This window comes from Mastacembelus armatus, chromosome 22, assembly GCF_900324485.2.
Source record: "Mastacembelus armatus chromosome 22, fMasArm1.2, whole genome shotgun sequence".
NCBI lineage: Eukaryota > Metazoa > Chordata > Actinopteri > Synbranchiformes > Mastacembelidae > Mastacembelus > Mastacembelus armatus.
The window spans coordinates 1,932,906-1,948,191 of record NC_046654.1 but is presented as its reverse complement, the minus strand read 5'-3'; the positions used below and the strand labels follow the sequence as shown (position 1 = coordinate 1,948,191).

Sequence of the window (15,286 nt, the reverse complement as noted above, 5' to 3'; positions counted from 1 at the left end):
CCGGTTGCAGCCTCTCTCCGCTCCCGACCAATCGGAAGTGAGTATTTTTCGCGCTGGTTGGCCGGAGAGTTTGAGTTTCCCGCAAGCTTTTGGTTCGCCTTGAATGAAACCCTTCCTTTTACAGGATGAATACGGGCATTTTTTCCCTTTAACCACCGAGAGGAGATCAAACAGGTAACTGCAAATAAACGGTCTTTCATGGTGTTGTCAACACCGGGTATATTAGCCGGTAAGGGTTTTGGGGAGTACACTTGTTCGGGCCGACTCTCCATGCTAGCAAGAGAGGACCTGCTAACTAGCGAGCTAGCTGGCTATGCTAACGTTAAATGTGCAGTTGGCTTGACTTCAATGGTGCGGTGGTTAGCTTTGGCTAGCACGTTAGCTTCTTTTTTTTTTGAACGAGCTGTCATGGCGCCTACGAACAGAATATATCGGTGAAGCAGTAGCACAACAATATAAACAATCTACCACACTCGTCCAGCTATGTTCCTGTTTGTTTTTTCCACACGTTTTGGCGTTAAACGGGCACAATAGCTAAGCTAGTGTATTGCATTTAGCTAGCTGTTAGTTGGCGGCTTTGTCTATTTGCTGGAATGCGGCGTAATGGCTGACTGTAGCTATGACAGAGATGCGGTTGAACGCTATTGGGAAAACGATTGTCCGTGGCTGGGATCCATGAAAGTGGGAGTTCACGGTTCTGATTATAGTAAGAACCCGTTTCGTGCATGACATGATGATAAGACCACTGGCTAAAGTTTGTGATTAACGTTAACACAGGGCTTTAACGTAATAAGCTAGTTAGAGCGTCTGGTTACAAACGCTAATATTGCTGTAACATTAACTAGACGAAGCCGTCATGCTGTAATACCACAACTAATCTAATTAACGTTTCTTTCTAACGCAAACCACTAGCTTTTAACTGACGTGGGATACATTTAATTCCAGCAATTATTCGCAGTCCAATTGCGCTACGCTGGCTTGTCAGCTGCTGCCATTTCCGCGGCTTTTCTAGCCGGGGATGCGGAGGTTACGCGGCACAGCTAAGCCACCCACTCATTGGGCATTGGCTGCATGCGGTGCAGCCCGCAGACAGCCTCCTCCATCCCGCTTTTCCACGGGCTGCAGCTAGCAGCTAGCTAGTCCTTTTCCAGGAGATAGCCAAGTTAAATTTGTCGCGGTAAGAGGTTTTCTGCCCGCCCATTGTTTTTTTTTGTTTTTTGTTCGTGTGCATGGGTTTTACTTGACCCCGTTTGTGTTATTTCTTATCACCATGTAGGTGTGACTTTATTTGGTGCATTAGTATTGTTTTACTATGTCAGGGCGATGTTGGTCCAGAAAAACATAAAAAATGAGGCGTCAAGAAAATTGCACGACAGGTGCATTTTTTTTTTCATCTGAGGCCTCTAATCTCTGTTCATGCTCTGCGGGAGCAATCTAATGTAATTTTGCGAAATGTTTAACGTTATGCTCATAGGATTTATTTCCCAGAATGCCATTTTACAAATTGACAGAGTGAAGAGCACCAAAAATGGATTGCTTGTTGTTTTCCTATTGAGCCTTTGTTGAGAAGTTTCTGTGTCTGTGTGCTCCCTGTCCTGTACCTCAGCGAGCCTGGAGGGGGGTTAGATGGGATGGACAGCAAAGGTAGTTCACTGCCTTCGATGCCTGAACCAGCCAACCCGATCAGCATGAAGCAGCCCCCAGAGTCCCTCAGTGTAAGGAAAGGTCGGGGGGACATGAGCAGTGACCCTTCTCTGCTAATGGACAAAGCTGCTGCCCAGCTGGCCGCCACACTACAAGACGGTGTCCTTCAGAAAATGGCTGGCCACAGTCATAACAACCACAGCCATGAGAGGCTCAAAGACCTCACCTCTCGTATGCTGAATGAGGACCAAGACACACTGCCCAAGCTTTGTACTCCAGAGCCACCTATGCTGAAGTGTGCTGAAGCCCCTACTACAAATGGCACCCTTCAGCACAACTGCACTCCTCATGCTGAACCTGAACTGAAGGTGACGATACCCCAGGTGGTCAGTCAGCCGCTGTTTGAGCCATGCTGTGCCAATGGCACCAGTTTAGCCTCAGCTAATGGGACCAGTTTAGCCACAGCCATTGATGGTACTGGACCTGAGAAGAGACAGGACGTGAAGAAAAGGAAGGGGAAACCTCATAAACCACACCTCAGTTCCACTGCAACCCCTGTGGAGCCAAATGACCAGACAAATGCTGTAGATGGACCTGGAGCAGTTCATGAGGTTTTGCTTTTACTTCAGTTTTTTCAGAAACAATGGATGAATATTTTAATGCTATACATTTCTGCATGTGACACTATGACGCTGTGCTATAATACCATATATTGTTTAGCTATATTACTTAAATACTGGATCAAAAACAGACATTAACACAACATTGTATTAGAGTTATCCTGTCAGATGGTGTTCAGGTAAAAGCACCATACATATAAATGTGACTAAATGGTACCAAGACCACCTAGTGACAGCTGAATACACAGTGAATGTTGACTAATGTTAATATAAAGTCAGTTAGCTCTGTTGACTTTCAAATATTTGATCGTGTATTTTGGGGAAATTAATGCTAAAGTGAGAAAGTTTTCCACTTAAGCTTAGAAAATGCAGAAAATCGAAGCTTTGCAATTCTTTGAACTCAAATGGGCTGTTGCACACAGGTTGCTGTAATGTATGTGTATAGTTTTTAGGGGGTGTAAAATACTGGTGGTGATGCTTATGTAATAATTACTTTAATTGATGTTTGGAGGGTAAGGTGCTGAAACTTGATTCAGTTATTTTTATGTCTTTATAAAGTGTTTCTTCTTTCTTTTCTCCAGCCCGACCTCATTCCTGAGTTGATAGAGAAAGTTGAAGAGACCCCTTTGCTGGTCCATTTCTCTGTTGGTGATTTGGTTTGGACAAAGGTATCAGGATACCCCTGGTGGCCATGCATGGTGACCTTAGACCCGGAATTCACCAAACACTTTAAACAGAAAGGTGATACACTCACTCACAGCCTCCTGCATTTTGACTTCAAATGATAGATTATAGAGTTAGAGGTTGGAGCAACAGTGTTATTTGAATACATATAATGTCTGTGCTAATATAGGGGACAGGTTTTCACTTTTAAAATCTTTACACCTGAGTTTTTGTTTTCTTTTTTAGCAGCCAACAGCAGGTCGGGCCTCCTTTACCATGTGCAGTATTTTGGAGATGCTCCAGAGAGAGGCTATATCTCTGAGAAGAACATGGTGTCCTTCACTGGGGAGAATCAATACCAGGAGCTTAGCCAGGGCAGCAAACAGCCAGTCTCCCGCATCATACACAAAAAGGTAAATCGGCTCTTTCTCCTTTGTGATGCTTCTGTACATTTTTCCCCATCTGTATTAGTAGTTTGGTTTAACTTGTACATACCAGAATATAGAAACCAGCGACACCTTACAAGATTTTTCAGCGTTTTTCCTGTAAACCTGATGCCCATTATGAAGAGCTGCGGTTTATCCTGTTTTCTCATCACCAACAAACATTACAGGAATAATATTTACAATATATTAATTTGTGTAGTTAATTAATAGCAACATGCATTCCCTGGTTCATCATTGCTGAATGGTATTCTGTAACTTGTCATTTAACCTGACTACTTTCTCCTGTTTACCCTACAGACAACTCCTTCTGTACCCCGTAAACTGCAGGTACAGTGGAACATGGGTGTCATTCAGGCTAAGGAGGCCTACAGCATGTCGCTGGATGAGCGCCTTGCGAACTTTGCATTTATGTATGATGATGACGGGCCTCATCTGAACCCCCACATCATGGAGAAGCTGAAGCCGAAACAGAGCGATGAGATGAACAGGAAAACAGAGTTACGACTCAGCCCAGCTCCACCTTCCCTGCTGGTGGGGCATGCTGACGACCCCACAGCGACCGCCCAGTCTGAAGACAGCACTTCAACAGGGAAAAAGACAAAAGCACCTACAACAAAACTCAAAACAGCAGAGTGGCAGAAGATGGGAAAAGGCTATCTAAATAATTTCTTGAAAAAGAAATTGAACACAGTTTCTTCCAAAGAATTTCTTCATTCACAGCCAGCCTCACAGGTTAGGACTTGTCATAAAATTTAGTTCTGTTATGAGCAAATTCCCATAATAGAGAAGCCCAGGTGAACCACTTAAACTTTGATCAGACTCTTGCTAAATGTCATGTAATGTTTAGAAATTTTGCAGATAATTTTTTTTGTAATTGCAATTTTAATAATATCACGATCAAACATTTAACTTTGGGTATAATCATTAAATACAATTAATTGTTGTCTTTGCAGGGTCCCACCACTTCTTTCCTAGATATTCAAGTTGAATCAGTCATACCTCAGAAGAAAAAGAGAAGACCCAAACAGGTTCAGTCTCCCACCAAGACGGTGAGGAGAAGGAAGAAATGTGCAATGGACAACAATTCTGAGTCTGTTAAGGGAAAAAAGTCAAATCTGGTGTCCTCGACAGTTGATATTTCAGATCCAGTTTCAGTTCCAGGTTGGTTGAAAGTTGAAACCCGTGCAGCAGATCAACATTAGTTATTAGTCCAGGGTTGTTTAAATCTAGAAGTGCTGTTATGTGTGTACCACAGCTGTGGTATCTCCTGCTTTTAATTGATTTATGTGGCTTGAAAAGTAGTGAAATGGTTGGATTATTGTGGATCTTATCACTTAATGTGGCAATTCCCCCTCCTGGCTGTGGAAACTGAGCCAGTTCTCCTTAAAGCTGAGTTTGACCATTTGTATATTTATATATCTTGTATGTTTTCTTCAGCCTGGTTACAGAGGTGTCACACAGTGGGTAAAAGCTTTCTGGTCAATCCTTCTGCTTCTCATAAAGCCACCAAAAACAATTTTGGCAATCAATACCGCCATATAAAATAGTTTAATTCAAAACCAGATTAAGATGATTCATCTGTTAAACTTTTTTTTTTTGTCTTCAGTCAAAAGGGAACGAAAGAAGACCTTAAAGAGGCAGCTAACTGCGGCAGACAAGGATGAGCAGCCTAAAAAGAGACGCAAGATGAGCAAAGATGCTGAAAACCAGGTGTGTTTTCTATCGGGAGTGAAGCCACATCAGATTGTTGTAGAGTAATAATTATTAAAGATCTCACTGGAGATTTTTGCTGTTAAATGACAGAATTAATACAGTAAAAATCATCTTTAGATACTAAACATCAGAAACACTTTGATGCCCAAATTGACATTGTGCACATTTTGAATGATTTATCACTTTCACACAGAGCAAGATTTTATCTTCCCAGGCCCCGTCTACAGAAGAGACGGACAAGAAGAGGAGAAGTAAGAAAACTGACAAAGATATAAAAGAAATCAAGCGTCAACAGAAAAAGTCAAAAGAGCCTCCTAATGGTAACAACCCTATCACTTTGTAATGACCAACCTCAAATTGTGGCCTTTTTTTTTTTTTCTCCACACCTCATATTTGTTTTGTGGCTTCAGTGTCAGCTGCTTTACTGTGGCCCTGCAGTACTTGGTACTTATAGTCCAAACTGATTATTGACAGATGACCAAGATACAGAAAAACCAAAGCGCAGGAGGAAACGAAAACAGAATGGAGAGAACCAGACCACGCCTGCCAAGGCAAAGAAGAGGCGGTCCTCCCCGTGTCCTGATCCTGAGGTGAGAGGGAATAGCCCCAGGTGGTGTTCCTTTAAACTACAGATGCTTAGTCGTCTTTCAGCATCATATTTGAAACATCTCATATTTTTTCAATTAAACCATAGCAAACTGGGAAGCTTTAGTCTCTTGCGTATTTCCCACTTGATAGCAGAACTACTTTGGCACTTGTAATTACTTTCCTTCCTCACCCATGTCTGAAGGAAACAAACACCCTTCCATTGATTATTTTGCACAGATGCATGGCTGTGGAAGTGTTATTGATTCTCACAGTCTTATTCAAAGTTCATTCGCATCATTTGCTGCAGGGCTCAGGGAGTGAAGGACGTCCTGATTCTCCGAGTGACAGTTTAGATGGGATAAAGAAGGGCGAACGGAAGAAAGAGTGTGTGTGCCAGGTTGGTCTGTCTTTTCAGAGTTTGTCCTCAATTTAAAGCAACAAACTATATTTAAATGTAGGATATTTATTGCTGCTTTGTTTCTAAATACGAACATTCAGGGGTGCAGTGTTCTATGTACTCTATAGAAACATGGCAGCTGACACCAGTCTCTATTGCAGCTTTTCACATTTTGTTCTTTTTATTAGCTGCAGTTTTCCATGCCGTTGTCTGATCTTTTGTTCTTAGAGCATACACAGACTCTGCATATGTTTTGATCTGTGTGTGTGTGTGTGTGTGTGTGTTCATTCCTGCAGATGTGCGAACAGGCAGGGGAGGACCTGGTTTCCTGTGAAGGTCAGTGTTGTGGGATGTTTCACCTCCAGTGTCTTGGTCTGACCTTCAAACCTGACCACAAGCTGCTGTGTCAGGAGTGTAGTACAGGTGAGCCATCTGAGTAGTTTCTTTTATTCTCAGCTGATATTTACTTTTGTTATGAATGAATCTTATTTTTCTTTTCCACTAATCTATTTATAATTTAGCCAGTGAAATTATGTTTCATAATCTAAAATGGCTTATTTTGTTTTGGTTTATCTGCCCAGCTGTTACAGCCACAGTGTTTTTATTCACTTTACAATAATATGAATTATGTAAGATGTAGATGTATTCATTTTTTTTCCCTTCCTGTTTCTCAGGAATTCACTCCTGTTTCATATGTAAGCAGTCGGATGTCGAAGTGCGTCGCTGCCACGTCCCACACTGCGGCAAGTTTTACCACGAGTCGTGTGTCCGCCTCAACCCCCTCACTGTGTTCGATAACAAGGGCTTCCGCTGCCCGCTCCACACCTGCCTGAGTTGCCACTATGGCTGCCGCACCAAGCACAAATCCACCAAGGGTGAGGATCTGCAGCAGCTTCCCTCACTTCTTTTTAATGTTGATGTTCTTTTGGGTCAAAGTTGTTAGGTGGTGCAGTTTCAGATCTACCTTTTCTATCAGTGTGTAGGCATTACATAAAAGCTCTTTGTTTCCGGCATGCTGAACTTCAGACCAGATGATGGAAATATTTGGTGGTTTCTGTATGAGAAGGAAAAATTTTAGTCAACTAATCATTTTAATTAACTGAAATATAAAAAGTGAATTAACTGGAACACATCATCTCTATCAAACCTCATGACCTTAGGAGGATTTCACAACAGATCAGTGTTAGAATAAATAAATAAAACAGTTCTGATAAATTCCATCATTTCCGTCTGTGTAACCTGGTTTTGTTCTTTGCGCTGCAGGTAGGTTAATGCGTTGCCTACGCTGCCCAGTTGCCTACCACATGGGTGACCTGTGTGTGGCCGCAGGCAGCGAGATGATCACCAGCTCAGCCATCATCTGCACCAACCACTTCAGTGCCAAGAAGGGCTACAGCCACCACAGTCATGTCAACGTCAGCTGGTGCTTCGTCTGCTCCAAAGGTTTGCCTCTTCTCTTCTCTAACCAACAGAGTGCAGTCACTAGTAGCCACTGAGATAATTAGTCTAATTAACCAACTGGCATTATTTTCCAAATATTCTACCACAGCGACGAAGTGTAGTGGATAATTAATATCTCCTTAATTTGTGTTGAGGAAATCATTTTAGCTCAGCCTGCTGCACTGGGTCAGGTGAAGAGCTATTAATCACACTTTCCCAGGCTGCTGCTGCCATCGCTCTAGCAGTTTCTGAGAATCTGTTGTCAGCTTAAGTCACAGCCAGTTTTGTAGAGGCAGTTCAAAGTTTCTGTGGGTGTTCATTTTTCAGTTTATGTAAGATGATACTGGAACAGTGAGGAAGCTAACCTTTTCTGGATGTCTGGTAACTTTCATGTTTCTCATCTAAGAGCTTTGCTATCGTTGTAGAATCTTGCATGAACGCCTCAGAGCCACTAAACCAGCTCTGCTTAGGCATCCACTCAGCCTCACATCCACGACACAAAAACAACTGTGCTTGGGTTGCTTTTACCACAGATGACTCAACTCTCAATGTAGCGCTCGCTTTCCAGCTTTACTGCTGCTGACTCATAACTAAACATTTTAATTACCACACCCGTCTAAAATGTCTTCCAGGTTTAATTGGATTTATTTTTGTGTTGCAGGAGGACAGTTGCTGTGCTGCGAGTCGTGTCCGGCAGCTTTTCACCCCGACTGCCTGAACATTGCTATGCCTGATGGGAGCTGGTTCTGTAATGACTGCCGGGCCGGAAAAAAACCCAGATACAGGGACATCATCTGGGTCAAACTGGGGACATACAGGTGAAGGGAAACTTTTGTCAATAAGTCCATAAGGTTTTCATTTATTTTCAGATTTTACCTAAAATTTGAGACCTTTTGTCATGTCTGATACTGAATATGTATTATAACACTTGCTGCTTTTGCCGGTCCTTAGATGGTGGCCTGCAGAGATCCACCACCCGCGAAACATCCCCACCAACATCCAGCACCTTCGCCACGAGATCGGAGAGTTTCCCGTCTTCTTCTTCGGCTCCAGGGATTATTTCTGGACTCACCAGGGCCGAGTGTTTCCGTACATGGAGGGAGACAGAGGCAGCAAACACCAGAGGACTGGCATTGGCAAAGTTTTTAAGAATGGTACAGATTTGGATCCACTCATAGAACTGCACATTTTACTCATCGATTAATTTGACATTAAAACTCATGAGGATTAATTAGATAATTATAACCAAACTGCATCCAACTCCTGCATTTAATACATTTTTGAAAAAATTGGATCATCATTTTAAAGGATGCATGTTCTAATTGATCTGTTCCAGATTATAGAGCAGAATATGACATTTATTTTGCAGCGTTGTCTAACACTGTATGTTGAGATGAAATGTGATGAGCCTTGATATCGTTTCCTTTCCTCAGCTCTGCTGGAGGCTGAAGCTCGATTCAAGGAAATTAAAATGAAACGAGAGGCCAAGGAAGCGCAAGAGAACAGCCGAAAACCACCCCCATACAAATTTATCAAGGTGTGAATCTTTAAATGAATAAATGATTCATTTACCTCTTAGAACAAGTAAAAAAAAAAGTGTAATTATTTTTATTCATTTCAGGTGAACAAACCGTTTGGTAAGGTCCAAGTCTACACTGCAGACATTTCTGAGATCCCTAAGTGTAACTGTAAGCTGACGGACGAAAGGCCGTGTGGGTTTGAGTCCGAGTGTCTGAACCGCATGCTGCAGTATGAGTGCCACCCTCAGGTGTGTCCCAGCGGGGAGCGCTGCTGTAACCAGGACTTCACCAAACGTCTTTACCCAGAAACCAAGATCATCAAGACGCCGGGCAAAGGCTGGGGCCTGGTCTCCCTGCGGGACATCAAGAAGGTGAGGAGAGGGTTTCCAGCCAGACCAGATGATTTGTCCTGCTAACTATCAGGAATTTATAATGCAGTCTTTTTTCCCCCTCAGTAATTACTATTAGCACTAAAAATCCAGTATCAGTTAATAGAAAAAGTGTAGAAAATTAGATATAGGTAATATACATTGTCTATAATTATAGGCAAAGTCAATAAAACCCATGTCAAATCCAGTTTTAGTTTAATATTGTAAAAAATAAGAACTTCCAGAGGCTGTGAAGGCTTTTTATAGGCTTGACTCTGGGCATCGCTGGTCTCTGCTCTGATCACAGCTTTTTCCAACAGGGAGAGTTTGTGAACGAGTACATCGGAGAGCTGATCGACGAGGAGGAGTGCAGGGCGAGGATCAAGTACGCCCAGGAAAACAACATCACCGACTTCTACATGCTCACCATTGACAAGGTCAGCACCCTCTGCCTCCGCAGCGTGTGGTGAAAGGTTTTTGCTCTGCAGTGTGTCAGGGTGCTGGTTTCTGGGCCGCAGTGCCATTTCCACTCGGAGCTAAAGCAACAGGACGTATTGCATTGGGAATGTTGCATGACAGGCAATTGTAACATCACAGTGGTCAATACTACAAAGAGCAGACCAGTCTTCCCCTCACACTAACGATATAAATCACTTCATTGTACCAAGTAAACTAAGAAGGTATGACTGACTCAAACACCTGCTGTCGTTTTGTTGAAGGACCGGATCATTGACGCGGGGCCAAAGGGAAACTACTCTCGCTTCATGAACCACAGCTGCCAGCCCAACTGTGAGACGCAGAAGTGGACGGTGAACGGCGACACGCGGGTCGGCCTGTTCGCCGTCTGTCACATCCCAGCAGGTGAGGCGAGTTTCACACAAGGCTGAGGGCGGATTACCTTTTACATGTTTGAAGAAAACCACAGAATCCGAGAAGATGGACATTTGCCTTTTGTATTCCCCTTTCATTACTGGTTCTATATTTGGCTTCCATCACAGGGACTGAGCTGACCTTTAACTACAACCTAGACTGCCTCGGTAATGAGAAGACGGTCTGTCGCTGCGGCGCCCCCAACTGCAGCGGCTTTCTTGGTGATCGTCCTAAGGTAAGCTGCTGGTTCTTGTTCGGATTTGTCAAAATTAAAATTCCCGAGTTACCAGAATCACCGTTAAATAGACGAGAATAACTTGATGCAGCGTAAATGAATCCAGGGGTATTTTCGTTGTATCTTTCTTGATTTGGAAAGATGGACTTTCATTTTTTTTCATCCACAGAACTCAAACGGCCAAACAGCTGAGGCAAAAGGGAAGAGGTTAAAGAGGAAGTATAAGAGGAGGAAAAGTGAAGGGAAGAAGAAGTCTGAGGATGAGTGTTTCCGCTGTGGGGACGGAGGGCAGCTGGTGCTCTGTGACAAGAAAACCTGCACCAAAGCTTATCACCTGTCCTGCCTGAACCTCACCAAGAGACCCTTCGGTAAGAAACTTCTTTTCTTTCTGACTCGATCCTTTTCATGACCGCAAAGAATCACTGCCTTTAATTTCATGATGTTTTTGAGCCACCTCCTGTCTGCCCAGTGATGTTTCAAGATATCTGTGGCTGATTACACATTCATTGATCATCAGTCTTTGAATAGAGGTCCCAAACAATTACTGGTCTCAGCTTCTGAGGATTTGCAGCTTTTCTTTGTAATGCAATAGAAAATGAAATATCTCTGGCCTGGATGAAATAAGGAGCTCAACCATGACGATTTATAAACGGTAATCTGCGGCTTGATTGGAACGACACTGTGTTTTGTCCCTGCAGGCCGCTGGGACTGCCCGTGGCATCACTGTGACATCTGTGGGAAAAACTCGGAGGCTTTTTGCCAACTGTGCCCCAACTCCTTCTGTAAAGCTCACCAGGAGGGGGCGCTCCGTCCCTGGCCTCCCACTGGACAGCTGTGTTGCCTGGAGCACGACGAGCCGGATGCAATGAACGACCCGGATCAGGACGTCAGCGCAGAGACCACAGAGACCGCCACTACTGCCGCCACGGTCGGCCATCCTCCTAAAGGCTCCAGGAAGGCAGAAGGAGCCGAGTCTAAAACGAAGGGCTCCAGGAGGAAAGCAGCAGAGGCCTGAAGTGGCCTTTCACCTCACAGAGCCACAACACAGGACTAAACTGACACCCGCTTCACCGTTCTTGAACAAATAGAAACCCCACAGTCTTCAAAATCACAAGAATCACGTCACTGTACATCTTCAACATCAGGGAAAGCTGCTCATCTCTCTCATGCTTGGCAACAGCTTCCAGCTGCTCAGCCACTCAAACATTTCCTCTTTTACTTTTTGACATTTCCCATTTATTATTACTCGTCTGCACTGAGTCAAAGTGTCTGTGGTAAAGCACAAAGCACAGGTCGGGAGCTTCAGCTAGTGGATCCACCGATCCACCGCCGCCTTTTTTTTTTGTTCCATTGTTTTGTTTTTTTTTTTGTTTTTGTTTTTTTTTCTTCCTTTCTTTTCTTTTTTGGAATAACAAATTACTTGGTTTCTGCAGAAAAGAAACTGAACCATCCGGAAATAAAACCGAACGGAAGTGTCGCCGTCTGCTAACTTGAATCTTCTTCACCCCCTCACTCAACATGGATGATCTTGAGCAGAGTTTTATAGTTATATCTATATATGTGTATATCTAAGACCAAAATTATTACTGGTGTGGTGTAAGACATCGAACAGGTTGCCAAATGGATTGTTTTTATTTTTATATATAGTATATATATGTCTGATGTAATATCGAACACCAAGACACTATGGGATAGGCCTCAGATGACCTCTTTACCTTGATTTCGTAGCCAGAGGTTACATTTAACTGTAGACAGTGTTTGCTATTCTATAACCTGTAATTTTGTTTTAGCTCAGTTTTATTTTTTTTAGGTTTGAAATCACATTTGTTTTTGTGTCAGGATGCTGAACGATGTCGCTACAAATGTTTATCTACCTGCCTGTGCACAGAATTGATGGATTACATAAAGTATTAAACAGAGAGCACTCTTTAATCTTAAAACAGCCGCTTGAATTAAAAACACTACTGCGAGGTCTATAGGTCTCTGGTGCTCTCTCCTCGGTGAGGAATCCACATGTATGAAGGAACAACAGCGATTCTCAAACTTATTGCCAGGTTGAGTTTGGACTCCAAACCTTAAGGTGCTGTTTGTTTTTTGTATTTTTTTTTATTTCACTGATGTATCTAAAATTTGAGGTACAAAGATTTTCTGTGTAAATACACACATGCTGTTATAGAGTTTCATGGCCTTTGTGTCACTGGCTCTTTTTATTGGTGAGTCAAAAATCTGTAGCTGAGCTTTTTTAAAAAAAAAAAAAAATAATAATAATCAGACCTCAGGAGGTTTTTTGTCTCAGAGCTGCATCCTGCTTGTTGTTAAACACCTTGTATCTCAGATTTTGGTGACTTTCTGATTCTCACTTGACAAACCTTCACAGGAGGGGAAACTGTGGAGTATGGTGGCCCTTTTAGGACATGTTGGTCTCAGCTCTGTGCTGTTGGACTTTCACATCTCTCCTGTTTTCCAAGCTCAGCAGAAACTTGAATGTAAAGAGCTGTTTATTCTTCACACGTCTTTTGAGATATAAAAGTCAATATGTGCCTCGACTGTGTCCGCAGGGAGCCCAGGTTTATAACTGCAGAGACGTTTTAAGTCAGAGTCTGGTCAATACTCCATATTCACGCTGTATTGAATTTACTGTACTCAGATTCTGACTTAAATGTTTTTCGCATCAGTGTCCAGCTCCAACTCAGATGAAAGTCCCAGTAGAGCTGACTGGAATTTGTAAAATTAAGATTTCCATCACAACGATACAGGTCGACCTTCCCTATGCACACAGTCGGTACAGACGCTTGGTTTGCCAGTTTATTAGGAACACCAGGCTAAAACAGTGTAATCCAGCGGTGCTGTGAAAGTGACAATGTTCAGTTTGTGTTGCTTGAACTGTGGGATCATGTTGGAGGCTGTGGTTTGTGATGCTGTGTGTTATACTCAGATGTTTCTATCTTTTAGACTCACTGATGTAAGTGGGGTGGAAAAACTGAATAGGAGCATTTGTCAGTGTGACAGTTCAGCCTCCAAAATGAATCAGCAGCGTGAATATAGTCACATTCACGAAGGATGTTGTTGGATTGGACTGCGTGGCCAAAGCTCTTGATAAGTGTAAAATGTCAGAACAGAGAAAGTTAATTTGTCTTTAACAGTTTTTAGGAAAATACCAAACAGCTGGATCATGATGTTAAATGTGATATATGAGTGAGTTTCTCTGGGTTTCATTCTGCTGGTTGGACAAAACAAGCACTTTGATAACATCTGAACAGGCTGCAGGACTTTGTCCTTCTCACACTGGTGTTTAGTAGCCCAGGAATTAGCTGCAGCCCTGATGGACCTAGCGTCATATTGACAGTACAAGGTGCTTTTTTTAAAATCCTCATGGGACCAGATGTAGCTGCCTTGGGCTTTCTGTTGGTGTGAATGGTGCTCTGTTCTTATTAGTCAGGTTCATCTGTCTCACATGGCGTTTTGTTTTTTTGCACCTGTACATGAATGGGTTTTGACTGTACAATCTGCTAATGTGACCCTGGAGTCCACATCTCCCCTCACAGGGATGCATGTGCAGTTCTTTTTTTGTTTTTTTGTTTTTTTTGGATACTATGGGTTGAGGTCTGAAGAGTCGGGGCCAGACCTTATGATCTGAGCTAAATACTGAAATTTGTTGTCCCTATACAGTCACTGTGTATATGGGTCATTAGAGGTTACACCAGGAGTGTCGGTGCCAACGTGCCAAGACTGAAATGTCCTAAAACGGCCACGCCATCTAGGGTCTTTGACACCTCCTTAAATCTGCATCGACTCAGGTGAAGGTTAGACACGAACACAAAAGCTGGTTGTCTTGATTTGTGGCACAAGTTAATGATCTGGAGATGTTTGGTTTCTGATCATCTGACCATCTCTCTCAAACAGGTCAAATGTTTTGGCTGTTTTGTTTGTTTTGTTTTTTATCTTGAAGCCGCCACCTGCTTTTTTTTTTTTTTTTCTTGTGCGATGTCCTAAACGTTACCAAAAACCAGATTTGACGTGTTCAGACACAACACGAGGCTGTTTTTGCAACTGGCCCTGTATTTGTTTTTAGGTGTCATTCTCCCACAGTGTGTGTGTGTGAATGGGGCAGGTCATGAGGTGCAGCAGCCGTGAGTATTTTTGTGATATTCTCTGTAGCGATGTTCATCCTAACCCTAATTTGTGTTGAGTGAATGTAGTCCAGCCAGTTCTTTTTTTTGTAAGCACTGTAATTCCCTGTAGAGCTGAAGTGTAATGTGTGTGTAGGGGTTTCATTCTGTAACTACTGTCATAGCAAACCAGTGACTAATATGTACATAATGTATAAGTGGTAATAGTGATGCATCTATTGTAAATAGCATACAGTTTCTTGTCTTTTTTTTTTCTTGATGCAGTGCCGAAACACTTTTATGCAGGATGGAGCGTCTGTTGAATCATGCAATAAAAAGTGTTTGAAGGTGCATCCACTGTCTGCACTGCTGGAGATTCTTTATCAGACCGATTTTATTCAAACATAAGATAAACTTGTTGTTGTTGTTGCTTCGTACTGAGATTCTGTCTTTGTCTCAGCCGCGCTCCATCAAAAAACATCTTTAAAAGCACCGACCTGTCGACTTTTTAGTTCATCCAGACACTTTGACAGGTACCGGGGCGATACAAGATGTTCTCCACAGAGCCAGGAGGTCTAAAGGTTGAGTCATGGCAACTGGACTTTCAGTTTTTAAGTGGAAATGTTTCACCACCCATCCAGGCGGCTTCCTCAGTCTGAGAAAAAAGCTGGAC

General features: G+C 42.8%; 1 protein-coding gene across 3 annotated transcripts; it reads left to right on the top strand.

Moving 5' to 3' along the window:
• Positions 1 to 14,964, top strand: nsd2 (nuclear receptor binding SET domain protein 2). 3 transcript variants are annotated; one of them, XM_026309209.1, is made up of 22 exons: positions 1 to 174; positions 1,607 to 2,255; positions 2,846 to 3,005; positions 3,177 to 3,340; positions 3,671 to 4,105; positions 4,327 to 4,534; positions 4,980 to 5,083; positions 5,280 to 5,406; positions 5,561 to 5,676; positions 5,982 to 6,071; positions 6,368 to 6,494; positions 6,746 to 6,946; positions 7,335 to 7,514; positions 8,173 to 8,329; positions 8,463 to 8,665; positions 8,945 to 9,048; positions 9,133 to 9,402; positions 9,720 to 9,836; positions 10,119 to 10,260; positions 10,398 to 10,504; positions 10,674 to 10,872; positions 11,203 to 14,964. In XM_026309209.1, the coding sequence occupies exons 1-22, from the start codon at positions 104 to 106 to the stop codon at positions 11,517 to 11,519; spliced, it is 4,248 nt and encodes a 1,415-aa protein (XP_026164994.1). In that variant the 5' UTR covers positions 1 to 103; the 3' UTR covers positions 11,520 to 14,964. The 3 variants fall into 3 exon arrangements, with proteins under 3 accessions (XP_026164994.1, XP_026165004.1, XP_026164988.1); XM_026309219.1 differs by having other exon boundaries at positions 3,174 to 3,340; positions 5,301 to 5,406; XM_026309203.1 differs by having other exon boundaries at positions 3,174 to 3,340.
• The last annotated feature ends 322 nt before the right edge of the window (positions 14,965 to 15,286 follow it).

What these genes read in the sequence shown, in the direction of transcription:
- nsd2 (XM_026309203.1), top strand. Translation starts at nt 104, where the DNA reads ATGAAACCCTTCCTTTTACAGGATGAATACGGGCATTTTTTCCCTTTA. An exon ending in ACCGAGAGGAGATCAAACAG is followed by an intron (nt 175 to 1,606) that starts GTAACTGCAAAT and finishes CCTGTACCTCAG; the next exon opens with CGAGCCTGGAGGGGGGTTAG. An exon ending in AGATCCAGTTTCAGTTCCAG is followed by an intron (nt 4,535 to 4,979) that starts GTTGGTTGAAAG and finishes TTTTGTCTTCAG; the next exon opens with TCAAAAGGGAACGAAAGAAG.